Source organism: Anabrus simplex, chromosome 1 (assembly GCF_040414725.1).
Source record: "Anabrus simplex isolate iqAnaSimp1 chromosome 1, ASM4041472v1, whole genome shotgun sequence".
Taxonomy (NCBI): domain Eukaryota; kingdom Metazoa; phylum Arthropoda; class Insecta; order Orthoptera; family Tettigoniidae; genus Anabrus; species Anabrus simplex.
Window position 1 is genome coordinate 542,103,398 of NC_090265.1, and position 24,329 is coordinate 542,127,726.

Genomic DNA, 24,329 nt, shown 5'->3' on the forward strand with positions numbered 1-24,329 from the left:
GAGTTTGCCGTGCGGTTAGGGGCGCGCAGGTGTGAGCTTGCATCTGGGAGATAGTGGGTTCGAACCACACTGTTGGCAGCCCTGAAGATGGTTTTCCGTGGTTTCCTGTTTTCACACCAGGCTGTAGCCTACCTTAAGGTCACGGCCGCTTCCTTCGCACTCCTAGGCCTTTCCTATCCCATCGTCGCGGTAAGGCCTATCTCTGTCGGTGCGACGTAAAACAAATTCAATAATATTATTATTATTATTAATAATAATAATAATAATAACAATAATAATAATAACACATTTCTTTCACACACCTTTTTATAAATAAAAGTATACACATTCTGAAAATAAATTTCTAAATGTTTCATAGAATAATAATTCATTAGATTCATAAAATTAACACATCCTATTATTGAAATAAAGTCCCAGACTAGAGTAGAAAGTCAAAATGAGGGCCTTCATTTTTGATAGTCATGAAATATTATCTTCAGATCGTAGTACCCGCAGAAGATTGTGGAATAGTCTTTTGTCACTTACTTCACTATCGCCAAAATTAGGCCCCATCAGAAATCGCACTTTCATGATCTTCTTCCATCCGATTTATAGTTAGATCTTCCTATGAGTTCAGATATACGCCCCACTTTTACACATACGTCACTTCAATGTAAACAGAAAAATGTCGACGCCGTAGGTTAGAAATAATCTAACGCCGGGCTGAGTGGCTCAGACGGTTGAGGCGCTGGTCTTCTGACCCCAACTTGGCAAGTTCGATCCTGGCTCAGTCCGGTGGTATACTCAGGTGCTCAAATACTCAGCCTCGTGTCGGTTGATTTACTGGCACGTAAAATAACTCCTGTGGAACTAAATTTCGGTACCTCAGCGTCTTCGAAAAACCTTCAAATTAGTTGGTGGGACGTAAAGCCAATAACATTACTTTTATTATTTAAATAATCTAACACAGCACTAACGTGAGAAGTCCCGCGCCTAGATGTGAACAACATATGGCTGGTGTCCACTTCAGAATGTTCTAAACAGTCACGTGCAACGACTACACCCCTGAAAATAACGACATAGCGTCTGTAAGGGAAAGAGAGAAATACCCGCTGATCTAGGCGTAGACAATATAGTAATGAAAGGACTACCAATGTTAGATTTTATCTAACAAGGGTCCGACCCCGAGAAATAATGCAATAATGCAGCCTGATAGACCATGCCCAAGCAAATTCGATCGGTACGATTATTTTATTCGAGGTGGTATAGGATGATATATTCGTCCCTTGTTTGTCGTTCAAAGGAAGAGAAGGGCATGAATGACATGGACGTAACAGACTCCTTAAACTTAGCTACACAAATAATAATAATAATAATAAACAACGGCACTCATTTGATCTGACGCGTGCGTGTTAATATCAGCATTCAGTTTTACTCCCTTAACTCTCAGAAAACCGAAACTTTGTTAGGCGATGTGTCTAATTTCTAATTATTTTCGTCGGGTAACACACCGAGTCTGGCATGTCCGGCTCCATGGCTAAATGGTTAGCGTGCTGGTCTTTGGTCACAGGGGTCCCGGGTTCGATTTCCGAAATTTTAACCATAATTGATTAATTTCGCTGGCACCGGGACTGGGTGTATTGTATCGTCTTCATCATCATTTCACCCCCATCACGACGCGCAGATCGCCTAAGGGCGTCAAATCAAAAGTCCTGCATCTGGCGAGGTGAATTTGTCTTCCGACACTCCCGGCACTAAAAGCCATACGCCATTTCATTTCACAGTCTGGCATCAAAGATCTCTTACATGCAAATATCATACGTAGTGGAGTGCTGAATTAAACATTTTTCCGCCCTGAAAAATTACCATATTTTTGCCTAATTTTAACTCGCAACTTTGCAATCTGGCGGTTAATATACTGCCATTGATCCATAAAGTGAGGCGATAAAAGTGTGTTCGACTCACCCAAAAGGATGTGTGTTCGATTTTTCGTCAGAATATTTAAACATTCAGAAACGGTATTTCCACCTTCAGACAGACACATGATGCTGAGCTTCACTCAGCCTACAACAGAAATGAGTACCAGGTTAATTCCTTTGGGCAAAATTAGCTTGACTTGTAGCTATCTACGTAGTGGCGTCTCCAGAAATGCAGGTAGTGTGAATAAAACTAAGTACATTATTATATATTTATTTTCATCTAAATTTTGCTTGGAAGTTCCTCTTTTGAAAATTACCGCTATGGACAGGTAATAGCAGTATAACAAACATTGTTTATACCTGGACATTCTCCTGATACAATACTGTACTAATATCTGCTAGATACTTTGTGAACATCCTTATGAGATGAATACAAGGATAATGAAAATGAAAATTCACAGCCTGTTTCCAGTCATTCGACTGGGTCAGGGATGGAATGAATGAAGCCTCCATCTAGCGGCCAGGATAGAAATTGTGTCGGCTGCCGAAGCCTGTCGCACTCCTCTGCGGCAATGATTAATGAATGACAGATGAAATGAAATGATATTGGAGATTGTTGCTGGGAAGGACAGGGAAAACAGGAGTACCCGGATAAAACCTATCCCGCCTCCGCTTTGTCCAGCAGAAAACTCACATAGAGTGACCGGGATTTGAACCACGCAACCCAGCGGTGAGAGGCCAGCGTGCTGCCGTCTGAGCCACAGAGGATCTAATACAAGGCTAATATAATAATAAAATCTGCATGATCTGCAATGGAAATATCCTGAATGGGTTATTATCAAAATATGTCAAATATAAGAATGGCTTTATAAGTGAACATAATGGATAATTCAACAAGGAATGACTCAAGAAGCTCATTCACGAAAATCAGAATATTCTTCCTTCAGTTCAAGAAAAATTTAACAAATTGAACTAAATCTTATTGAACACATAAAATCAAGTGTGTTCATTGTATCTAAAGTACAATTTCTGCTTCCAAAGAATTGAATTTCCAAGAAGCTTATCCTAAAGAGCTGTGACACGACTAGCTCTCACAATGCCCGGATATAGAATTGAAATATAAACCACAAATCTTAGAGAACGTCCATTTAGTTTCTTCAATCTACTTTCGTAACAATTTTCGCTCAGAGTTCATCCGACAGACGGGAAGCTGGTGATAAAAGGATAAGCGATAGCTGTTGCGAGTTCTGGAGTAATCTAACCCGAGGAAATACCAAAGAGCTCGTACTTCATCGCACTCTCAAATGAGACAGCCATTTCTAAGATGGTAGTGCTTAGGTTTTTCAGCTTTTTTTTTCTGAAATTCTCAAGCTTCATCTGTTATAAAATCTTTCAAGAGGTTAGCCTGATGTCCCGCATAAATAAATGTGACGTCTATGTCAGTACGACCGCCTCTCTGAGAAAGAGGATTTCGTTAAAATGTTACTAAGTCAGAATTAGAATATTTATAATGTATGCACGGAAAAGTAATAACGTGTGAGAATATTTTGAAGTTGAAACTGTTTCACTTCACTGATCACTAGTGAAAAGAGTTAATACTTCTGACCAGGACGACTTCTGGGGAGAATTCTTTTCCGACTTTACATCATCAAGTGTACGGTATTGTGTGAAGAAAATTACGTTTAGGAACTAGATCCAAGAGTACTATGGCAACTGATGACTCCTGCAAAGCACATCATGACAAGCCTTCAAAAGTAAAATAAAACAGTATTTTATTTGAGTATCACTCTTTTTATAGTCCGCAACAGGCATCACTCCATAGACTAACCTTACTTGCTTACTTACTGACCCATGACACTACTGCTGTTGAAGGGCCTTGACTTCCCTCACTCGTACCCCTTCCTTCTCTGTTGCCAGCCTTCTGTCTTAAAAGGCTCATATATTTCCCCACATCTTGGAATCATCTCTTCTTGGGTCTCCCCTTCTTTCTCGTTATTCATCGTTTTCCTGAAAACACTTTCTTCGCCGCCATTTTCTCATCCATTCTCTCCACAATAGCCACCCTATTCTCGCAGTTTTTATTTTAATTTCCGTAAAGTGTACCTGCTCAGTGTTTGTTCCTATCCCCCAATCACCATTTTCCTTTCTTCATAAGTACATCCCTTTCCCAAGTATTTAGGTCTGATTAATCTCCATCGTCAAACACCAACATTATGCTCTATATAGGTATACCCTAACTACGTTACAGATTTTCATTGAGGAACTTATGTCCAGAAACGTTTCGTTTGGTAGTTAGGAGCCTTTTCATACTCCATAATGAACTTTAAATATACATCACAATATTCAAATATCAGCACGGCACTAGTTACAGCAAATGTTCAAAATGTCTTTCACCAACATCAAGACATGCAACGCAGTGAATTATGACATGGAATATGTCTTTCGTTTCGTTGGTGGTATTCTGAGTTCCGCGTAGAATTTCAAGGATCACAGGGGAGAGAAGAGAGGGCCTACTATAGTGTCGTTGCACAGTGTTGCCACATTCTTACATTCCTTTCTCCTTCTCGCTGTCGTGTTCGTTCAGACCTCTGTACTCTGCTGTAGCGTGCGGCAAGATCCAACTGAGCAATGGAAGGTTTGGCAACTGCAAGCAACGCCAGGCAGGCATCAAAAATGTCCCCATGGCAACCGCAGTGGGTTCGCCCATGTTTCCTAAGCAACCGTACCTCTACTCCCTTCTGTCTAGCTAGGCAGGTAGTAACCGGACCCTCCCTGCCCTAGCTGTCAGAACGCTTCTTTCAGTATCAGGACTATAAGCGGTTAATGTGCGCTTAAAAAGGTGAAGGTTGAAAACATTCTTTGATATTAGTTTCGATAATCTGTGACGTCATAACGAGTGCTGTTGTTGTTGTTGTTGGTGGTGGTGGTGGTGGTGGTGGTGGTGGTGGTGGTGGCGGCGGCGGTGGTGGCATCCGCCAATTTTGTGTTGAAATCGAGAGTATCGTTTCACAGTATATAGCTTGTTACTGAGAAGTGCAAGATTGTTGCAAGTGATATGATTATTGCCTCGTGTAACTCTTATCATACTACCAACTTTGGTCACCACTTCCATAACGTTGCAACCAAGCCAGTCTCCATCTCGCTGTCAAAATTGTATTAAATTTGCAAAATGTCCACATGTCTTCGGTCTAAATGGAGTTAACCCAATAAATCGGCAGCAGAACTTGTCAGAAGGTACCACCAGAGCAAGAAATTGGAGACCTCTGTTCAACAGACCGTACAACCCAACATATGCACAGCGCCAGTGGATCCTCTTCATTGTTACATCTAATTCGATTTACTGTTAGAAAGACGTATTCCTTGCGGTCGAGCCACCGACATAGCCCGTCCGTAATTCGAAGAACATTTACGGGCACCTGCTTCACCTTTTCACTAATAGGCCTATTATCGTTTAACAGAGTTTATTCCATTGGTGGCATGCTTTTGTGATTGAATTGGTTCCCTCAGCTGAAATGATTATGATATGTTCACAGACGTTACCATGACAACATCACGCCCCGCATTAAGAATGTAAACTGATTTTTTCCAAAGCCCGTAACGTATTGATTTCCTATTTTCCTTCCTAATGGTATATGTGGTACAAAAAAGTGCTACAGAAAGCGATAAAGTGAAAACTCCTAACTACTAAATAGAACGTGCCGTTCATGGGTTCCTGTATGAAAATTGTTCATATTGATCCTCTCTATCATCCCTGAAATTTTGTAACATTGTCACGGGTACACCTTATAAAATATCACTGGTCTTATCAAGGTTCGCTACATCTTACATCACAGTTCACCGAGCTCGATTGCTGCAGTCGCTTAAGTGCAGCCAGTATCCAGTATTCGGGAGATAGTGGGTTCGAACCCCACTGTCGGCAGCCCTGAAGATGGTTTTCCGTGGTTTCACATTTTCACACCAGGCAAATGTTGGGGCTGTACCTTAATTAAGGCCACGGCAGCTTCCTTCCCACTCCCAGACCTTTCCTGTCCAATCGTCGCCATAAGACCTACCTGTGTCGGTGGGACGAAAAAAAAAAAAAACTAACTCACAGTTCACGCGGTTAAAGACATAAGGTGTTTATACTATATATAATGCCATTTTTTACAGACCGCTATTCTTTCCTTCATTTCCACATTCTTTTCTGTGGCCGAAGAGACTGGATATTTAAATTCGGAGACTTTCTTAATACAACTTGAGTTTTTGATAAGGTCTACAAGGAAAATGAGGATAGACGTATTTTCCTTTTGCTTTCCTCACGGTTCCAGACTGATCTTTTATATAAGTGCGACGAGCCCTGAGAAATATGTACACAACTAATCCTACTAGAGACATCTTTTAATTATTAATCATAAGGACAGTCTGCAGGAGCAATGATGCATCTATTGTCACTGATATTTAAGTCTTTTACTAAAGCCAAAGTTCAGGATGAGATCCAAAGTAACAAAAATGTTCTGGCCCATATAAGGGGATATAGTATATTACAGTCACTGTATCTCACCACAGAAGACTGCGGGTTGTTTATTTCCACACACGACTCTATGACTGTGTTGTATGGCCCATTAAAACAATTACTTTCATCACTTTGAATTTCAGTATTAGTTGTTAAATCTAATAATTCGATAAAAAGTGATATATTAAATATCCTATTGACTGAATATCTTCTTGTATATTTGAATAATCCTCGTATCATGTGTCCCAGGGTTCGTAATTAACAAAATAAATTATCTTCTTGACTGCTCATTTACAAAATGATATTTATATTATAATAAATAGATAGCAATTGGGAAATACCTCGATGGAAATGAGTCCTTACAGTAGTGTAGCGACGAAATTAAATTAAAACGTAATTACAAAACTACAACAAAAATAAAAAAACCAAACCCCATGGCACTACAGCCCTTGAAGGGGTTTGGCCTACCAAGTGACCGATGCTCAGCCCGAAGGCCTGCAGGTTGCGAAGTGTCGTGTGGTCCTCTCGGCCGTTAATCTTGGCTTTCGAGACCGCGGCCGCTATCTCACCGTCAGATGGATCCTCAATTCTAATCACGTAGACTGAGTGGACCTCGAACCAGCCCTCAGGTCCAGGTAAAAATCCCTGACCTGGCCGGGAATCGAATCCGGGGCCTCCGGGTAAGAGGCAGGCACGTACCCCTATACCACGGACAACAAAAATACAGCAAACAATTACTTCAAAACAATATCTTACAAGGAATTATACGCAAACAAGGAATTTCATGATAACAATAGAGAAGAATAAAGAAAGGAATACAGTTAAACAAGAAGGAAATACGAGGGATGAAGAAAGAAATACAGTAACATAAGAAAGGAGGAAGAAGAATAAAGAACTTCAATACAACACGAACGGAAGAATTGGAAAGAAATACAAGAAAACAATGGTGAAATGAGAATAAAGAAGCACGGTAAAACAGGAATGAAAGATGAGGTATCAAGAAAGAAATAAGTTAATTAAGCAAGAACGAAGAATAAGAAAGAAAGAAACACAGTTAAACAAGAATGAACGACGAGGGATGAAGAAAGAAACACAGTAAAATAAGAACGAAAGAAGAATAATGAGAAAGAAATATAGCAAAACAAGACCGAAAGATGTATGGACAAACAAGAACGAAACCGAATAAAGAAAGGAAAATAATTTCAACGAAAACGAAGAAGAATGACATGCAGCAAAACAATAGTGGAAGGAGAAAGGTCAATAAAGAAATACAGTACAACAAGAACGAAAAAAGAAGAATAAAGAAAGAATTACATTGAAACTGTACCGGGCGGTACACCTCCACGCCGCTAATTTAAAAATTGCGCCAGGTGAAACTCCTCTGCTGGAGGAAGTCTGAACTTTATCTACGCTGTTAATTCTTTACCTTCTCAGAAGATGTCACCACGTGGAAAATTTTGAGTTTTTGAACTGTGTCATTTTTGATGTGTTTTTGTTTCGCTTGAAGTAAGAAGTGTAAACTTTCTCTCCTAGAGGACACTACTGAAGATCAACAATAGTGCAACCTAGTGCGGAGTCAAAGAACTATTTTGTTGGAGAAAATTTAATTTCAAGAGTTTGTTTTTTGTTAAATTTCTTTCAGTCATTGTTTAAGTTGGCAATATTCACCCCTTCTTTCCCCTTGTGTTGAACCTAACCAATCCCGAATTTCTTAAATTAATTTCTATCCAATCAGATGTATCTTCCCCCAACTTGAATCTGTTGCGGGGTCCTACCCAATAAAGAGTTTGTGGGAGGGTGTTTTCTTTCCCCTAACGCCTAGAACCTTCCACGAGAGGATATAAACTGCTAATTTTTGGGTCTCTGCGCCACTTCTGTTCCATCTTTCAGTGTATTAAGTAGGCCTACATAGCAGGAGGCGGGAAGCGCCTCTTTCCTCGGCAGCGGTCAACAACAAGGTAATGGCCGATTAATAAATTCTTTCTTTGCTAGCTCAGCAGTTTAACTTTCGGGGCGGGTTCTAAGCGTTCCGCTATGTAACCTTTTCCTAAAATGTAACTTCTCTTTTCATCCATTCTCTTGTAAAGCTACATACTGGGATAGAGAGTGCTAACCCTCTCGAGCTCCCACTCACATTGTCTTGAGGTGAACTTATTTTCTCAACCAATTCTTCCGTTATGTAATGTAAATTGTTATTTTCTTAAGTCACCTCTGTAGTATGGGATTAGCCCTTGCACTAACGGCCTAAGGCCAAGTAGGTCTTAAACAAAGTGTATTAGGAGTGCAAGTTCGCCTCCCCTCAAATTGTATTTTAGAGGTCATGTATTAACCTTCTTGTCATTTAATAGACCTCAGTAGGTTGGGTATTTTACCCCTGTGTATATGTCCTTTGAGGACAGCTTAAAGGTGGAGTTTGGTGTGGCCTGGGAGAGGCTTAAATTTGAGAGCGAGTGGCTCTTTTGAAAATTGTATGTTGTATGCCTCGAGGAGGCTTTTCAGTGTAATGTGGAGCAAGGGCTCCTAGGTATGAATGGGGTTTTCTGCCCCTCTGTTAAAATTGTGTTTGGGGTAAAACTGAGCTGATTGCCCAAGAATTATGTTTCTGACTTTTGAAGCCCCAAATGGGGTACATATGTAAATGTATTTTTCAATCGTGTTTCGGCTACTAAGTACCTGTTCTATTTGTTGTTACCTAATTTTGCAAAGAAAATATAACCTTGTTAAATTTTAAAATTAATTTCACTTTAGTAGCTTGAGACCTATTCACCACCCAGCACCTTCTTTCTTGCATAACTACCACCAAAACACGGTAACAAGTGGTAGCAGAGCGTGGTTGAATGGGTCTCAATTTAGCCCCTTTTGACGGCTAGACATTGTTTAGATCCGAACTCTAACCATTTTCTCAGTTGCTGGAATTTTTTTTTTGACTTTTCAAAATTGTTCGGTCATCATGCCCGGCCCTCGCGATGTTCTCCTTCTTAACTATTTGCGCAAGGAGGAGTTGATCTATGAATTAACTATCAGAAATGTGCAATCTGGAGGCACGGTTGCAGTAGACACTAACAAGCTTAGAGAGTCCCTTGATTTGCCCATTTCCATCCCCAATTTGGGAGAGAAAGAAATTGACGATTCTCTTTCCACGATCACGGAGAATGTGACTGGGCTAGCTTCTGTAGTTAGTTTTTTTGATGAAAATGATCCGTCTCCGAATCAAATTAAGCGTGTGCAAGGTAGGCTATATCATTTTTCGAATAGGGTTAACGATCTGTTGTCTCTAAAACTGAATGATGTTCAGAGGAAGGAAGCTAGTACGCTCCTGGAAAATATTTCCGAATTATCTAGTAAGGTCACTCAATTGTTAACTGGGGAAGTTCCTCCCAAATCTGATCAACCCACCATAGTAAATGCAGGTAGTGAGGAAGCGCCTCCCAAGGGAGAAGTTAATAGAATAACCGTTGCTGCTCAAACTATCCCTGCCCCATTGGACAACGAATCTGAACGTCGTGCATCATTGAGTAACATCCGTTCTGAATTAACTTCATTACCATTGAAACCTTTACCTACTATGTCACCCGGGTTTAGCAGCTTGCCTCATCCATTGGCAATGTTGCTCAGAGGTATCTCTAAGTTTTCCGTTAATACCACCAGTGATGTAATTTCATTTTTAAGATTTCTAGTGGAATTTCAGGATCATGCCCTTGTTTTTTCTCTTTCTCCATGTCAAATCTTGCAAATTATCTATCCGTATGCTATTGGTATTCTCTCTGATAAAATAGTAAGAGCCATTGCCGAGCAATCATCTATTGAGGATTTCCATGCCCACTTGCTAGCTAACTTCATCCCTGCTAGGGCCAGGTCCTCCCTTATTCAGAAGTACTATTATCGTGTACAGCGCTTGGATGAAAACTTGGCTGATTTCATACAGGACATTAAGTTTTATACTAGGGTGTTTGCCCTTCATTTTCCTGAAGATCAGATTGTACAGGCTATTGTAGAGGGAATTTCACCTCCCTATAGGTCATATTTGTGTTTCGCGGCGTGCCCGCAAACTTTCTCGGAACTTGAAGCATTGGCCGTCTCAGCGGAAGGAGTTAGATACGCCGATTCTTTGCGTGTCGCGAAAGAACCCCCGCCTTCCTTTAGTAACACTCAGCCTCCACCTCGCCGACCAGTCAATCCCCGTAAATGTTATGCTTGCGGGTCGCCTGACCATCTGCGCGACAAGTGTCCACTGATCAAGTCAAGTGGGACAAGGAATGGAGCCGGGTCATCACAAGGCTGTTTTAAGTGTGGGGCCTTCTCACATATCGCCAAGAATTGCCCAAACTCAAATAGCACCCCCTCCTGCTCAACTTCTGGTGCAAATTCCAGCTATGCCAATAATAAAAAGTGACTAGTGACTAGTGGCTTCGGCTGAGTCGACTAATCCATCTTCCCGAGACCCAGCCCCTAGTAAACAGGTTGTAAATGCAGAGGACGATCAGCCTTCAAATTCATCTTTTGAATGCCCTAAAGAATGTCTTAGGATTGCGGCGGATACCCCCGCACCTGTTCCTTTTCTTAAGATTGAGTTAAATAACGAGCCTATAACAGCTCTCTTAGATTCAGGCAGTGTTTGTTCGATTATTTCGGCTGAATGGTATTCTAAATTGAAATCGGTTTGTAAACTTCCTGACTATGTCTCTTCTCCTGTTCAATACGTTTCGGCTAATTCATCTCCATTAGAAATTCTAGGTTCCGTACCGGTCAAAATTCGTATTTTTAAATTTACATGGAAAATTAAATTGTTTGTGGCTAAGCACTTGTCTTGCCCCATCATACTGGGAGCGGACTTTATTTCTCACACTGGTCTTGTGCTCGATCTTCAGAGTAAGTCGTGCACATTCAAATTTGCGTCCAATTGTAAAATTCCCTTGTTTAAGTGTAATTCTGTGTCATGTTCATCTATTTCGCCTACCCAGGATGAGATGTTGTTAGACCTTAGACATCTACCTGAGGAGCAGGCTGATAGTATTCGTAAATTATGTCAGTCATTTCCAGAGGTGTTCTCTGATACTCTTGGTGTTACTGACCTTATTGAATACAAAATTGAGGTCACGGATTCGATTCCTGTCCGTTTTCCACCGTATAGGCTATCTCCACCTAAAATGAAGGCTCTGAAAGAAATTATCGACCAGATGTTGAAGGATGGTATTATTAGGCCCTCTAAGTCGGCGTATTCATCGCCTATTTTTCTAGTCCCGAAACCCCAAGGAGGCTTCAGGCCTGTCATTGATTACAGGGCTCTCAATCGGAAGGTGGTGTTGCAATCTGTGCCCCTTCCTGACCTTCATTCTTGTTTTTCATGGTTTCGTAAGGCCAAGTTCTTCACTATCTTGGACTTGAATCAGGCCTATAATCAAATTCCCCTTGCCGAAGAGTCTAAACACCTTACAGCGTTTGCCACGGACTGGAATTTATACGAATACAACCGCGTGCCTTTCGGGCTCCCCACGGGGGCAGCTGTGCTCACTAGGCTACTAGATAGGGTCTTCTCCGACATCAAATTTGAGTACTTATATCACTACTTGGATGATGTCGTCGTATTTTCAGAGACTTTTGAAGAACATCTAGATCATCTGCGAGAAGTTCTCGATCGCCTTCGTAAGGCTGGGTTAACTGTTAAGTTGTCCAAGGTTGCCTTTGCTAAGCCCTCTATGTCATTCCTAGGGCATATTGTGTCACCCGATGGTGTAGCAGTCGATCATTCTAGAACACAGGCCATCCGTGATTTTAAACCTCCCAAGGACATTAAAGGTATCGCCAGGTTCATTGGTATGGTGAATTTCTTCAGAAAGTTCATTCCTAACTTTGCTAATAGAGCGGCGCCCTTAAACCTTCTTCGTAGGAAAGGCATCAAATTCGAGTGGGGACCTTCTCAACAAGCCGCTTTTGAAGATCTTAAATTAGCGCTTTGTAATGCCCCTGTCCTTGCTATGCCTGATTTCTCGAAGAACATTGTCCAAACCGACGCATCGTCGTCAGCAGTAGCTGCAGTCCTTCTTCAAGAGACTGAACTAGGGAGGCGACCCATCGCCTATGCGTCTAGGACATTGTCGGCTCAAGAAGCCAAGTATTCCATCTATGAGCTCGAAGGTTTGGCAGTCTTATTCGCCTTAGAAAAGTTCCGTCTCTATCTGGAACACGTCAAATTCGACCTGGAGACAGATAATCAAGCATTAAGCTGGGTCTTAGGTAGGCCGCGTCGTACTGGTCGTATAGCCCGTTGGGCCATCCGTATTTCTGCCTTCCAATTCAATGTCAGGCATATCAGAGGTACCGAAAATGTTGTCGCTGATGGACTCAGCCGTATGTTTTCAGATGACGTTGAGAACCATGAACAGGTCGACAGTTCATCACCTCCCGAGTCCATGCTATCTGAGGTTAATGCCATCTTAACAGATGCTCCCATGCTTTTTAGGGATATTGAGAAATACCAACGTGAAGATCCGACGCTGGCTCCGATAATGGAAACCCTTTCTTCTGGGGAACATGCTGTCCCTTATGTTCTGAGGAATGGTGTTTTATGTTGCCCTTCGAGGCATGACAAGATGATGAAAGTTGTCGTTCCAGCTGTTCTGGTACCTATGATCTTCAAGTATTATCATGAGACCCCATTAGGAGGGCATCTTGGAATCTTTAAAACCCGTGAAAAGATTCGTGAAATGTTCATCTGGAAAGGTATGGACGGCGAAATTCGTGAACTTGTAAAAGCTTGTAAATCTTGTTTGCTCAGTAAACCCACCATGTCCACCAAGGTAGGCCTTTTGTCTTCGCATCAAGCGTCGTGCCCCATGGAACGCCTGTATATCGATTATGCAGGACCCTTCCCCCAGTCAAAGGGTAATGCCAACAAGTTCATCTTTGTATGCGTAGATGGTTTTACAAGATTTTCGTGGTTATTTCCGACTAAGCTGGCTACCGCTCAGTCTACAATTACTTGCTTAAATTCTATTTTTGCTTCTTTTGGTCCGTGCCAATATATTGTATCTGATAATGCTAAGGCTTTTACATCTAATTTATTTCGTAAATTCTGTTTTGACTTATCCATCTCTCATGTAACTACTTCTGCTTATTACCCTCAACCATCTCTGGCTGAACGGGTTAATCGTAATCTCAGGTCCGCACTTATTGCCTATCATCATGAAGATCATTCCAGGTGGGACACGTCCCTGCATTGGTTAGCTTTTGCTTTGAATTCGGCGGTTCATGAAGCCCATAAATTCACTCCAGCTTCTTTGATGTTCATGTTTGTTCCCAACTCGCCGCTCTCTAACCTCTGGTCTCTGAGTGACATTCTACCCGAGACAATAGATCCGGACAACATTAAAGATCTTTGGAAGAAGGCTAAAGCCAATCTTAGAGTGTCTCATGAAAAGGTTAGGGAAAGGTATGATCGTGGACGGAGATCCACCCCTTTGAAGGTAGGTGACCAAGTTATGGTCAAGAACTTTGTTCCCGCGGGTAAGCTTGCCCCCAGATTTCATGGGCCTTGTATCATTCTCGATTTTCTTACGCCGGTTACATTGTTAGTAAGCAATCCAGCCACGGAGAGGATATTTAGGGTTCACCTGTCACAGGTGAAACCGGTGTAAATTCCGTGTTAACTTGCTTCATATTATTTTGAAAGGAATATGAAGGTTATATTTTTTTTTAAAGTTTCACTTTTAAGGCTTTCTGCCCCTTCTATAATATTTTGTTTTATATGTAAGCATTTGTGTGAAACCTCAGTAGTATAATACAGGGATTCGGCCGCCACCGCCACCTCCGGCTCCCAGTGGCCACCTCCACCTCAGCCAGTGGCCTCTTCCAGTACTGCCAACTTAACCTAACTAGCGCGACAGTACTGCCAACTTAACCTAACTAGCGCGAAATTTGAATTTGTAAACAAAGCCACGTGCTTTTTGACAGCTGTCATCGACAACAACGCATCGCTAACCTCAGTACTGCCATCTTGACGGGCCTAAACCTCAGTAGTGCCAACTTAACCTAACTAGCGTGAGGTAAACAAACCCACGTGTTTTTTGACAGCCACGTGCATTTTTGACAGCTGTCATCCGCCATCTTTGAGCACTGTGCTGCCCTCTATATCGCAGTAGCTGCAAATTCATCACCTGTCATCGGCAGTGCTGCCATCTTGACGGGTCTAAACCTTAGTGCTACCAACTTAACCTCACTAGCGTGAGATAAACAAAGCCACGTGCAGATGTCATCCACCATCTTTGAGCATCGTGCTGCCCTCTTTAGCTACTTACCTTTGAAATGTGGTACGTTATCCGCCATCTTGCATCCGAAACCTCAGTGCTGCGCTCTATGTAGTGGCGGCAAATTCCATGCGCTCTTGTTTGGAAACAAAGCCACGTGCAGCTGTCATCCACCATCTTTGAGCATCGTGCTGCCCTCTTTAGCTACTTACCTTTGAAATGTGGTACGTTATCCGCCATCTTGCATCCGAAACCTCAGTGCTGCGCTCTATGTAGTGGCGGCAAATTCCACGTGCTCTTGTTTTGGAAACAAAGCCACGTGCAGCTGTCATCCGCCATCTTTGAGCACCGTGCTGCCCTCTTTAGCTACTTACCTTTGAAATGTGGTACGTTATCCGCCATCTTGCATCCGAAACCTCAGTGCTGCGCTCTATGTAGTGGCGGCAAATTCCATGTGCTCTTGTTTGGAAACAAAGCCACGTGCAGCTGTCATCCACCATCTTTAATCACCGTGCTGCCCTCTTTAGCTACTTACCTTTGACAGTTGTCATCCGCCATCTTGCCTCGCCAACCTCAGTGCCGCACTCTATGTAGTGGCGGCTCTTGTTTGGAAACAAATTCACGTGCTTTTTTGACAGCTGTCATCCGCCATCTTTGAGCACCGTGCTGCTATCATGCGGGCAATTTCGTTAGCTGTCATCCGCCATCTTTAATCCAGAGAGAACAGTGCTGCACTCTATGTGGTGGCGGTAAATTCCATGTGCTTTACAAACCTATGTGCTTTTCTGACAGCTGTCATCCGCCATCTTTAATCACCGTGCTGCCATCTATGTGGTGGTGGTAAATTCTACACGCTTTACAAACCCATGTGCTTTTCTGACAGCTGTCATCCGCCATCTTTAATCCAGAGAGAACAGTGCTACCCGGTGGCGGCAAATTCCACGTGCTCTTGTTTGGAAACAAAGCCATGTGCAGCTGTCATCCGCCATCTTTGAGCACCGTGCTGCGAGCAATTTCGTCAGTTGTCATCCGCCATCTTTAATCTACAGAACACCGTGCTGCCCTCTTTATGGCTACTACCTTAAGCACGTAGTAGCGGGCAATTTGAAAAGTTCTGTTAGCTATCATCCGTCATCTTTGAGCGCCGTGCTGCCATCTTTAGTTGAAATGTGGTGGCGGATAATTTGAAAAATGCTTTTTTGACAGCAGCTATCTTTGAGCACCGTGCTACCCTCTATGTGGTGGCGGCAAATTCTACATGCTTTACAAACCCACGCGCAGCTGTCATCCACCATCTTACATCGCAAACCTCAGTGCTACACTCTATGTGGTAGCGGATAATTTTAAAAAGAAAAATTCTACAGCAGCCATCTCTCGACGCTAATTGCACAAGATGGTAGCTATACATGACTCCTTAAAGGTGCTCATGCAAGATGATCGCTATACATAGACTCCCTTGGGATGCTTGCGCAAGATGGCGGTTATACAAGGCTCCTTATGAGGGATGCTTGCGCGAGATGGTGGTTGCTCTTATGAGGCGGCTCAAGGATCCATGGCTAGAGACGCCCTAAGGATGCTTGCGCAAGATGGCGGATGCAAGATGGCGGCTATACATAGCTCCTTATGAGACAGCCAGTACAACATGTGATCAGAACATTGATTGATGTGTTCAGAACACAAAATAAGTAGAATCGAACATTGTACTCGATACAACATGTGATTAAAACATTGTGTGGTGTGTTCAGAACACTAATCGAACGCTGTATTAGGGGATAACTTTGTTTAGATTGAAACATAACAAGACTAGAATTGAACACTGCACATTGATTGATGTGTTCAGAACACAAAATAAGTAGAATCGAACACTGTACTCGATGTCGTTAACTTCAACATGTGATTAAAACATTGGCTGGTGTGTTCAGAACACTACATAAGTAGAATCGAACGCTGTATTAGGGGATACCTTTGTTTAGATTGAAACATAACAAGACTAGAATTGAACACTGCACTCGATGTCGGAAGATCAGATTGAAAACATAACAAGACTAGAATTGAACACTGTACATTGATTGATGTGTTCAGAACACAAAATAAGTAGAATCGAACACTGTACTCGATGTCGTTAACTTCAACATGTGATTAAAACATTGTCTGGTGTGTTTTGAACACTACATAAGTAGAATCGAACGCTGTACTCGATGTCGTTACATGTGACCCGATACAACATGTTAGGGGATACCTTTATCCTAAGAACCGAACACTGTACAACATGTTAGGGGATACCTTTGTTTAGATTGAAACTAACAAGACTAGAATCGAACACTGCACTCGATGTCGTTACATGTGATCCGATACAACATGTTAGGGGATACCTTTGTTTAGATTGAAACATAGCAAGCCTAGAATCGAACATTGTTTGATGTGTTCAGTACAACTTCAATGATTAACATACACACTGTGCACATATCGCATAGCTAAAAACACACTGTACACATATCGCATACCTAACACTTCAAATGATTTGCTTAGTACGAAAATAAAAATAAAAAATCTATACCGCGTAGCTAACTCGTTCATCACACTGCTAAGACGCTTAGTAATTGTGAATACACTCATACGAAAATCAAGAAAGCACACTGCGTAGCCAACTCGCTCGGCACGAAAAAAAATCTATACCGCGTAGCTAACTCGTTCATCACACTGCTAAGACGCTTAGTAATTGTGAATACACTCATACGAAAATCAAGAAAGCACACTGCGTAGCCAACTCGCTCGGCTCACTCGCTTAGTAATTGCAACACACACACGGATAAGAATGTTCCGAGATACTTACATGTTTTTTAAGGGGGGGTGAAAGATCATAAATTATATGTACACACATGTTGTCTCCTCCAAGTTGTAAGATGAAATAGACGCAGTAATGCGAGTTTCCACTCTAGCTGGTGAACGGAAGTAGCATGATATCTCAGCAAAAAATAAAAATACGCGTGAGCTTGCAAGTCAGACACAATGATGGATACCGCGATTCAAATCCTGGTAACTTATGCCGTCGGGAAGGGCATCCGGTGAGCATCTAGCTGTAAATCCCCGATTCTCGACAGATTCTTAATCCGAGTTCTTTGACCTCAGGAAGGGCAGCCGGTTAACAACAATTATCGAACACGCATCGCGAAGGTAGGAGTGTGCAGCGATATGCATGTTTAGACTTGCAGATTACGAAAGAAACATAACAAGACTTGAGTCTTAAAACAAATTCTTGCGATTTAAAATCTTAGTCGGGAAGGGCATCCGGCAGTAAAACAATAGTTCGTGATTTAAAATCTAAGAAGAGCATCTAGCTGAAAAACCCCCCGATTCTCGACAGATTCTTAATCCGAGTTCTTTGACGTCAGGAAGGGCAGCCGATTAACAACAATTATCGAACACGCATCGCGAAGGCAGGAGTGTGCAGCGATATGCATGTTTAGACTTGCAGATTATGAAAGAAACATAACAAGACTTGAGTCTTAAAACAAAATTCTTGCGATTTAAAATCTTAGTCGGGAAGGGCATCCGGCAGTAAAACAATAGTTCGTGATTTAAAATCTAAGAAGAGCATCTAGCTGAAAAACCCCCCGATTCTCGACAGATTCTTAATCCGAGTTCTTTGACGTCAGGAAGGGCAGCCGGTTAACAACAATTATCGAACACACATCGCGAAGGCAGGAGTGTGCAGCGATATGCATGTTTAGACTTGCAGATTACGAAAGAAACATAACAAGACTTGAGTCTTAAAACAAAATTCTTGCGATTTAAAATCTTAGTCGGGAAGGGCATCCGGCAGTAAAACAATAGTTCGTGATTTAAAATCTAAGAAGAGCATCTAGCTGAAAAACCCCCCGATTCTCGACAGATTCTTAATCCGAGTTCTTTGACGTCAGGAAGGGTAGCCGGTTAACAACAATTATCGAACACGCATCGCGAAGGCAGGAGTGTGGAGTGATATGCATGTTTAGACTTGCAGATTATGAAAGAAACATAACAAGACTTGAGTCTTAAAACAAAATTCTTGCGATTTAAAATCTTAGTCGGGAAGGGCATCCGGCAGTAAAACAATAGTTCGTGATTTAAAATCTAAGAAGAGCATCTAGCTGAAAAACCCCCCGATTCTCGACAGATTCTTAATCCGAGTTCTTTGACGTCAGGAAGGGCAGCCGGTTAACAACAATTATCGAACACGCATCGCGAAGGCAGGAGTGTGCAGCGATATGCATGTTTAGACTTGCAGATTATGAAAGAAACATAACAAGACTTGAGTCTTAAAACAAAATTCTTGCGATTTAAAATCTTAGTCGGGAAGGGCATCCGGCAGTAAACCAATAGTTCGTGATTTAAAATCTAAGAAGAGCATCTAGCTGAAAAACCCCCCGATTCTCGACAGATTCTTAATCCGAGTTCTTTGACGTCAGGAAGGGTAGCCGGTTAACAACAATTATCGAACACGCATCGCGAAGGCAGGAGTGTGCAGTGATATGCATGTTTAGACTTGCAGATTACGAAAGAAACATAACAAGACTTGAGTCTTAAAACAAAATTCTTGCGATTTAAAATCTTAGTCGGGAAGGGCATCCGGCAGTAAAACAATAGTTCGTGATTTAAAATCTAAGAAGAGCATCTAGCTGAAAAACCCCCCGATTCTCGACAGATTCTTAATCCGAGTTCTTTGACGTCAGGAAGGGCAGCCGGTTAACAACAATTATCGAACACGCATCGCGAAGCCAGGAGTGTGCAGCGATATGCATGTTTAGACTTGCAGATTACGAAAGAAACATAACAAGACTTGAGTCTTAAAACAAAATTCTTGCGATTTAAAATCTTAGTCGGGAAGGGCATCCGGCAGTAAAACAATAGTTCGTGATTTAAAATCTAAGAAGAGCATCTAGCTGAAAAACCCCCCGATTCTCGACAGATTCTTAATCCGAGTTCTTTGACGTCAGGAAGGGCAGCCGGTTAACAACAATAGCGTATGATGTAAGAGCTTAGATACTACCAGTTTTGCGTCAGGAAGGACAACTAGTCTTAAAACAAAACAGATTCTTAATCCGAGTTGTCAGGAAGGGCAACCGGTTAAAACTATAGTGTATGAGGTTAGATACTGCTAGTTTTACGTTAGGAAGGACAACTCAACAAATTCATGCGATTTAAACACATTTTATTCCCAAGAGAATCGAACCCGAGACTACCGGGTGAGAGGCATGCATACTGTAGGCTATAGGTTTGTTCTACAGTCCTTGAAGTATCGGCACAGTCATTCTGAGCGAGCAGCGGAATGCGTGTGTTAGCTGAAATTGTACACGTATCTTCCGGCTCAACCTTGAGCGAGGACACTGATAAGCGACTTGTAACTCGCGAACGTCTTCTTAGCTGAGTGTAAGCTCTTAAAACACAGTACTAATTAAGGTTGTAAAATATTCTGAAATTGTCCTCCTCTGTGGTGTGATTAGCTGCTACCCCCGGAGGTCCGAGTTCGATTCCCGGCTCTGCCACGGAATGTGTAGCATTTAGCCTATGTAAGTTCCTAACGTAAAATATCATGATTGTACGGAGAGGTTAAAACACACACAGTGCCTACTCCTATCGAAAGAACCTGCACGGTACCGGCATGTAGGCTTCTCCTGGTGAAGGAGCCTGCACATAGTTTAACGCCTCCTATCAACAGCCCTTACTTAATGCTGGCTTTTTTTTTTGCACACCCCGCCTCACACCATAGTTTTTTACGACCGGCTGCCCTTCCTGACTAGGATTTTAAATCGCAGTATACGCGATAAATTTGTTGTAGCGGGTTTTATAACTAGATATCCTGGTACCGATACATAGCCTACTCCACTGAAGAAGCCTGCACAAGGCTTATTGCCTCCATCCGACAAATGAATCAGCATCAACACTCTTGTACTCAAAAAATAATCTTCGACCGAGTTCGATTCCCGGCTCTGCCACGGAATGTGTAGCATTTAGCCTATGTAAGTTCCTAACGTAAACTATCATGATTGTACGGAGAGGTTAACACACACACAGTGCCTACTCCTATCGAAAGAACCTGCACGGTACCGGTATGTAGGCTTCTCCTGGTGAAGGAGCTTGCACATGGTTTAACGCCTCCTATCGACAGCCCTTACTTAATGCTGGCTTTTTTGCACACCCCGCCTCACACCATAGTTTTATACGACCGGCTGCCCTTCCTGACTAGGATTTTAAATCGCAGTATACGCGATAAATTTGTTGTAGCGGGTTTTATAACTAGATATCCCGGTACCGATACATAGCCTACTCCACTGAAGAAGCCTGCACAAGGCTTATTGCCTCCATCCGACAAATGAATCAGCATCAACACACTTGTACTCAAAAAATAATTTTCGAAGGAGTCTGCACAAGGTTTAACGTCCCCATCAACAGCCCTTACTTATTGCTAGCTTTTTTTTGCACACCCCGCCTCACACCATAGTTTTACGACCGGCTGCCCTTCCTGCCTAGGATTTTAAATCGATATCCCGACATAGCCTACTCCTACCGAAGAAGGCAGCTTAACGCCTCCATCCAACAAATGAATCACACTAAAACACTCTTCAATCATTCTCGCTACTTCGGATAATAGCGGGTTCGAACTGGAAGCTGTAAATGCTAGGCGTGGGACCTGTGCGAACATCATTACATGATCTAGCCGGATGCCCTTCCCGACGGCATAAGTTACCAGGATTTGAATCGCGGTATCCATCATTGTGTCTGACTTGCAAGCTCACGCGTATTTTTATTTTTTGCTGAGATATCATGCTACTTCCGTTCACCAGCTAGAGTGGAAACTCGCATGACTGCGTCTATTTCATCTTACAACTTGGAGGAGACAACATGTGTGTACATATAATTTATGATCTTTCACCCCCCTTAAAAAACATGTAAGTATCTCGGAACATTCTTATCCGTGTGTGTGTTGCAATTACTAAGCGAGTGAGCCGAGCGAGTTGGCTACGCAGTGTGCTTTCTTGATTTTCGTATGAGTGTATTCACAATTACTAAGCGTCTTAGCAGTGTGATGAACGAGTTAGCTACGCGGTATAGATTTTTTTCGTGCCGAGCGAGTTGGCTACGCAGTGTGCTTTCTTGATTTTCGTATGAGTGTATTCACAATTACTAAGCGTCTTAGCAGTGTGATGAACGAGTTAGCTACGCGGTATAGATTTTTTATTTTTATTTTCGTACTAAGCAAATCATTTGAAGTGTTAGGTATGCGATATGTGTACAGTGTGTTTTTAGCTATGCGATATGTGCACAGTGTGTATGTTAATCATTGAAGTTGTACTGAACACATCAAACAATGTTCGATTCTAGGCTTGCTATGTTTCAGTCTAAACAAAGGTATCCCCTAACATGTTGTATCGGATCACATGTAACGACATCGAGTGCAGTGTTCGATTCTAGTCTTGTTAGTTTCAATCTAAACAAAGGTATCCCCTAACATGTTGTACAGTGTTCGGTTCTTAGGATAAAGGTATCCCCTAACATGTTGTATCGGGTCACATGTAACGACATCGAGTACAGCGTTCGATTCTACTTATGTAGTGTTCAGAACACACCAGACAATGTTTTAATCACATGTTGAAGTTAACGACATCGAGTACAGTGTTCGATTCTACTTATTTTGTGTTCTGAACACATCAATCAATGTACAGTGTTCAATTCTAGTCTTGTTATGTTTTCAATCTGATCTTCCGACATCGAGTGCAGTGTTCAATTCTAGTCTTGTTATGTTTCAATCTAAACAAAGGTATCCCCTAATACAGCGTTCGATTAGTGTTCTGAACACACCACACAATGTTTTAATCACATGTTGTATCGAGTACAGTGTTCGATTCTACTTATTTTGTGTTCTGAACACATCAATCAATGTTCTGATCACATGTTGTACTGGCTGTCTCATAAGGAGCTATGTATAGCCGCCATCTTGCATCCGCCATCTTGCGCAAGCATCCTTAGGGCGTCTCTAGCCATGGATCCTTGAGCCGCCTCATAAGAGCAACCACCATCTCGCGCAAGCATCCCTCATAAGGAGCCTTGTATAACCGCCATCTTGCGCAAGCATCCCAAGGGAGTCTATGTATAGCGATCATCTTGCATGAGCACCTTTAAGGAGTCATGTATAGCTACCATCTTGTGCAATTAGCGTCGAGAGAGGACTGCTGTAGAAATTTTCTTTTTAAAATTATCCGCTACCACATAGAGTGTAGCACTGAGGTTTGCGATGTAAGATGGTGGATGACAGCTGCGCGTGGGTTTGTAAAGCATGTAGAATTTGCCGCCACCACATAGAGGGTAGCACGGTGCTCAAAGATAGCTGCTGTCAAAAAAGCATTTTTCAAATTATCCGCCACCACATTTCAACTAAAGATGGCAGCACGGCGCTCAAAGATGACGGATGATAGCTAACAGAACTTTTCAAATTGCCCGCTACTACGTGCTTAAGGTAGTAGCCATAAAGAGGGCAGCACGGTGTTCTGTAGATTAAAGATGGCGGATGACAACTGACGAAATTGCTCGCAGCACGGTGCTCAAAGATGGCGGATGACAGCTGCACATGGCTTTGTTTCCAAACAAGAGCACGTGGAATTTGCCGCCACCGGGTAGCACTGTTCTCTCTGGATTAAAGATGGCGGATGACAGCTGTCAGAAAAGCACATGGGTTTGTAAAGCGTGTAGAATTTACCACCACCACATAGATGGCAGCACGGTGATTAAAGATGGCGGATGACAGCTGTCAGAAAAGCACATAGGTTTGTAAAGCAGATGGAATTTACCGCCACCACATAGAGTGCAGCACTGTTCTCTCTGGATTAAAGATGGCCCGCATGATAGCAGCACGGTGCTCAAAGATGGCGGATGACAGCTGTCAAAAAAGCACGTGAATTTGTTTCCAAACAAGAGCCGCCACTACATAGAGTGCGGCACTGAGGTTGGCGAGGCAAGATGGCGGATGACAACTGTCAAAGGTAAGTAGCTAAAGAGGGCAGCACGGTGATTAAAGATGGTGGATGACAGCTGCACGTGGCTTTGTTTCCAAACAAGAGCACATGGAATTTGCCGCCACTACATAGAGCGCAGCACTGAGGTTTCGGATGCAAGATGGCGGATAACGTACCACATTTCAAAGGTAAGTAGCTAAAGAGGGCAGCGCGGTGCTCAAAGATGGCGGATGACAGCTGCACGTGGCTTTGTTTCCAAAACAAGAGCACGTGGAATTTGCCGCCACTACATAGAGCGCAGCACTGAGGTTTCGGATGCAAGATGGCGGATAACGTACCACATTTCAAAGGTAAGTAGCTAAAGAGGGCAGCACGATGCTCAAAGATGGTGGATGACAGCTGCACGTGGCTTTGTTTCCAAACAAGAGCGCATGGAATTTGCCGCCACTACATAGAGCGCAGCACTGAGGTTTCGGATGCAAGATGGCGGATAACGTACCACATTTCAAAGGTAAGTAGCTAAAGAGGGCAGCACGATGCTCAAAGATGGTGGATGACATCTGCACGTTGCTCTGTTTATCTCACGCTAGTGAGGTTAAGTTGGTAGCACTAAGGTTTAGACCCGTGAAGATGGCAGCACTGCCGATGACAGGTGACGAATTTTGCAGCTACTGCGATATAGAGGGCAGCACAGTGCTTTGTGGTT

The 24,329-nt window shown here is 42.5% G+C and overlaps 1 protein-coding gene across 1 annotated transcript in view; it reads left to right on the forward strand.

Moving 5' to 3' along the window:
- Positions 1-24,329, forward strand: part of LOC136869171 (trace amine-associated receptor 8c) — a 220,740-nt gene that overhangs the window by 116,963 nt on the left and 79,448 nt on the right. Inside the window, exon 4 of the mRNA XM_068227116.1 lies at positions 21,921-21,938. Coding sequence (XP_068083217.1) covers positions 21,921-21,938 — 18 coding nt within the window. The remainder of the gene's footprint in view (positions 1-21,920; positions 21,939-24,329) is intronic.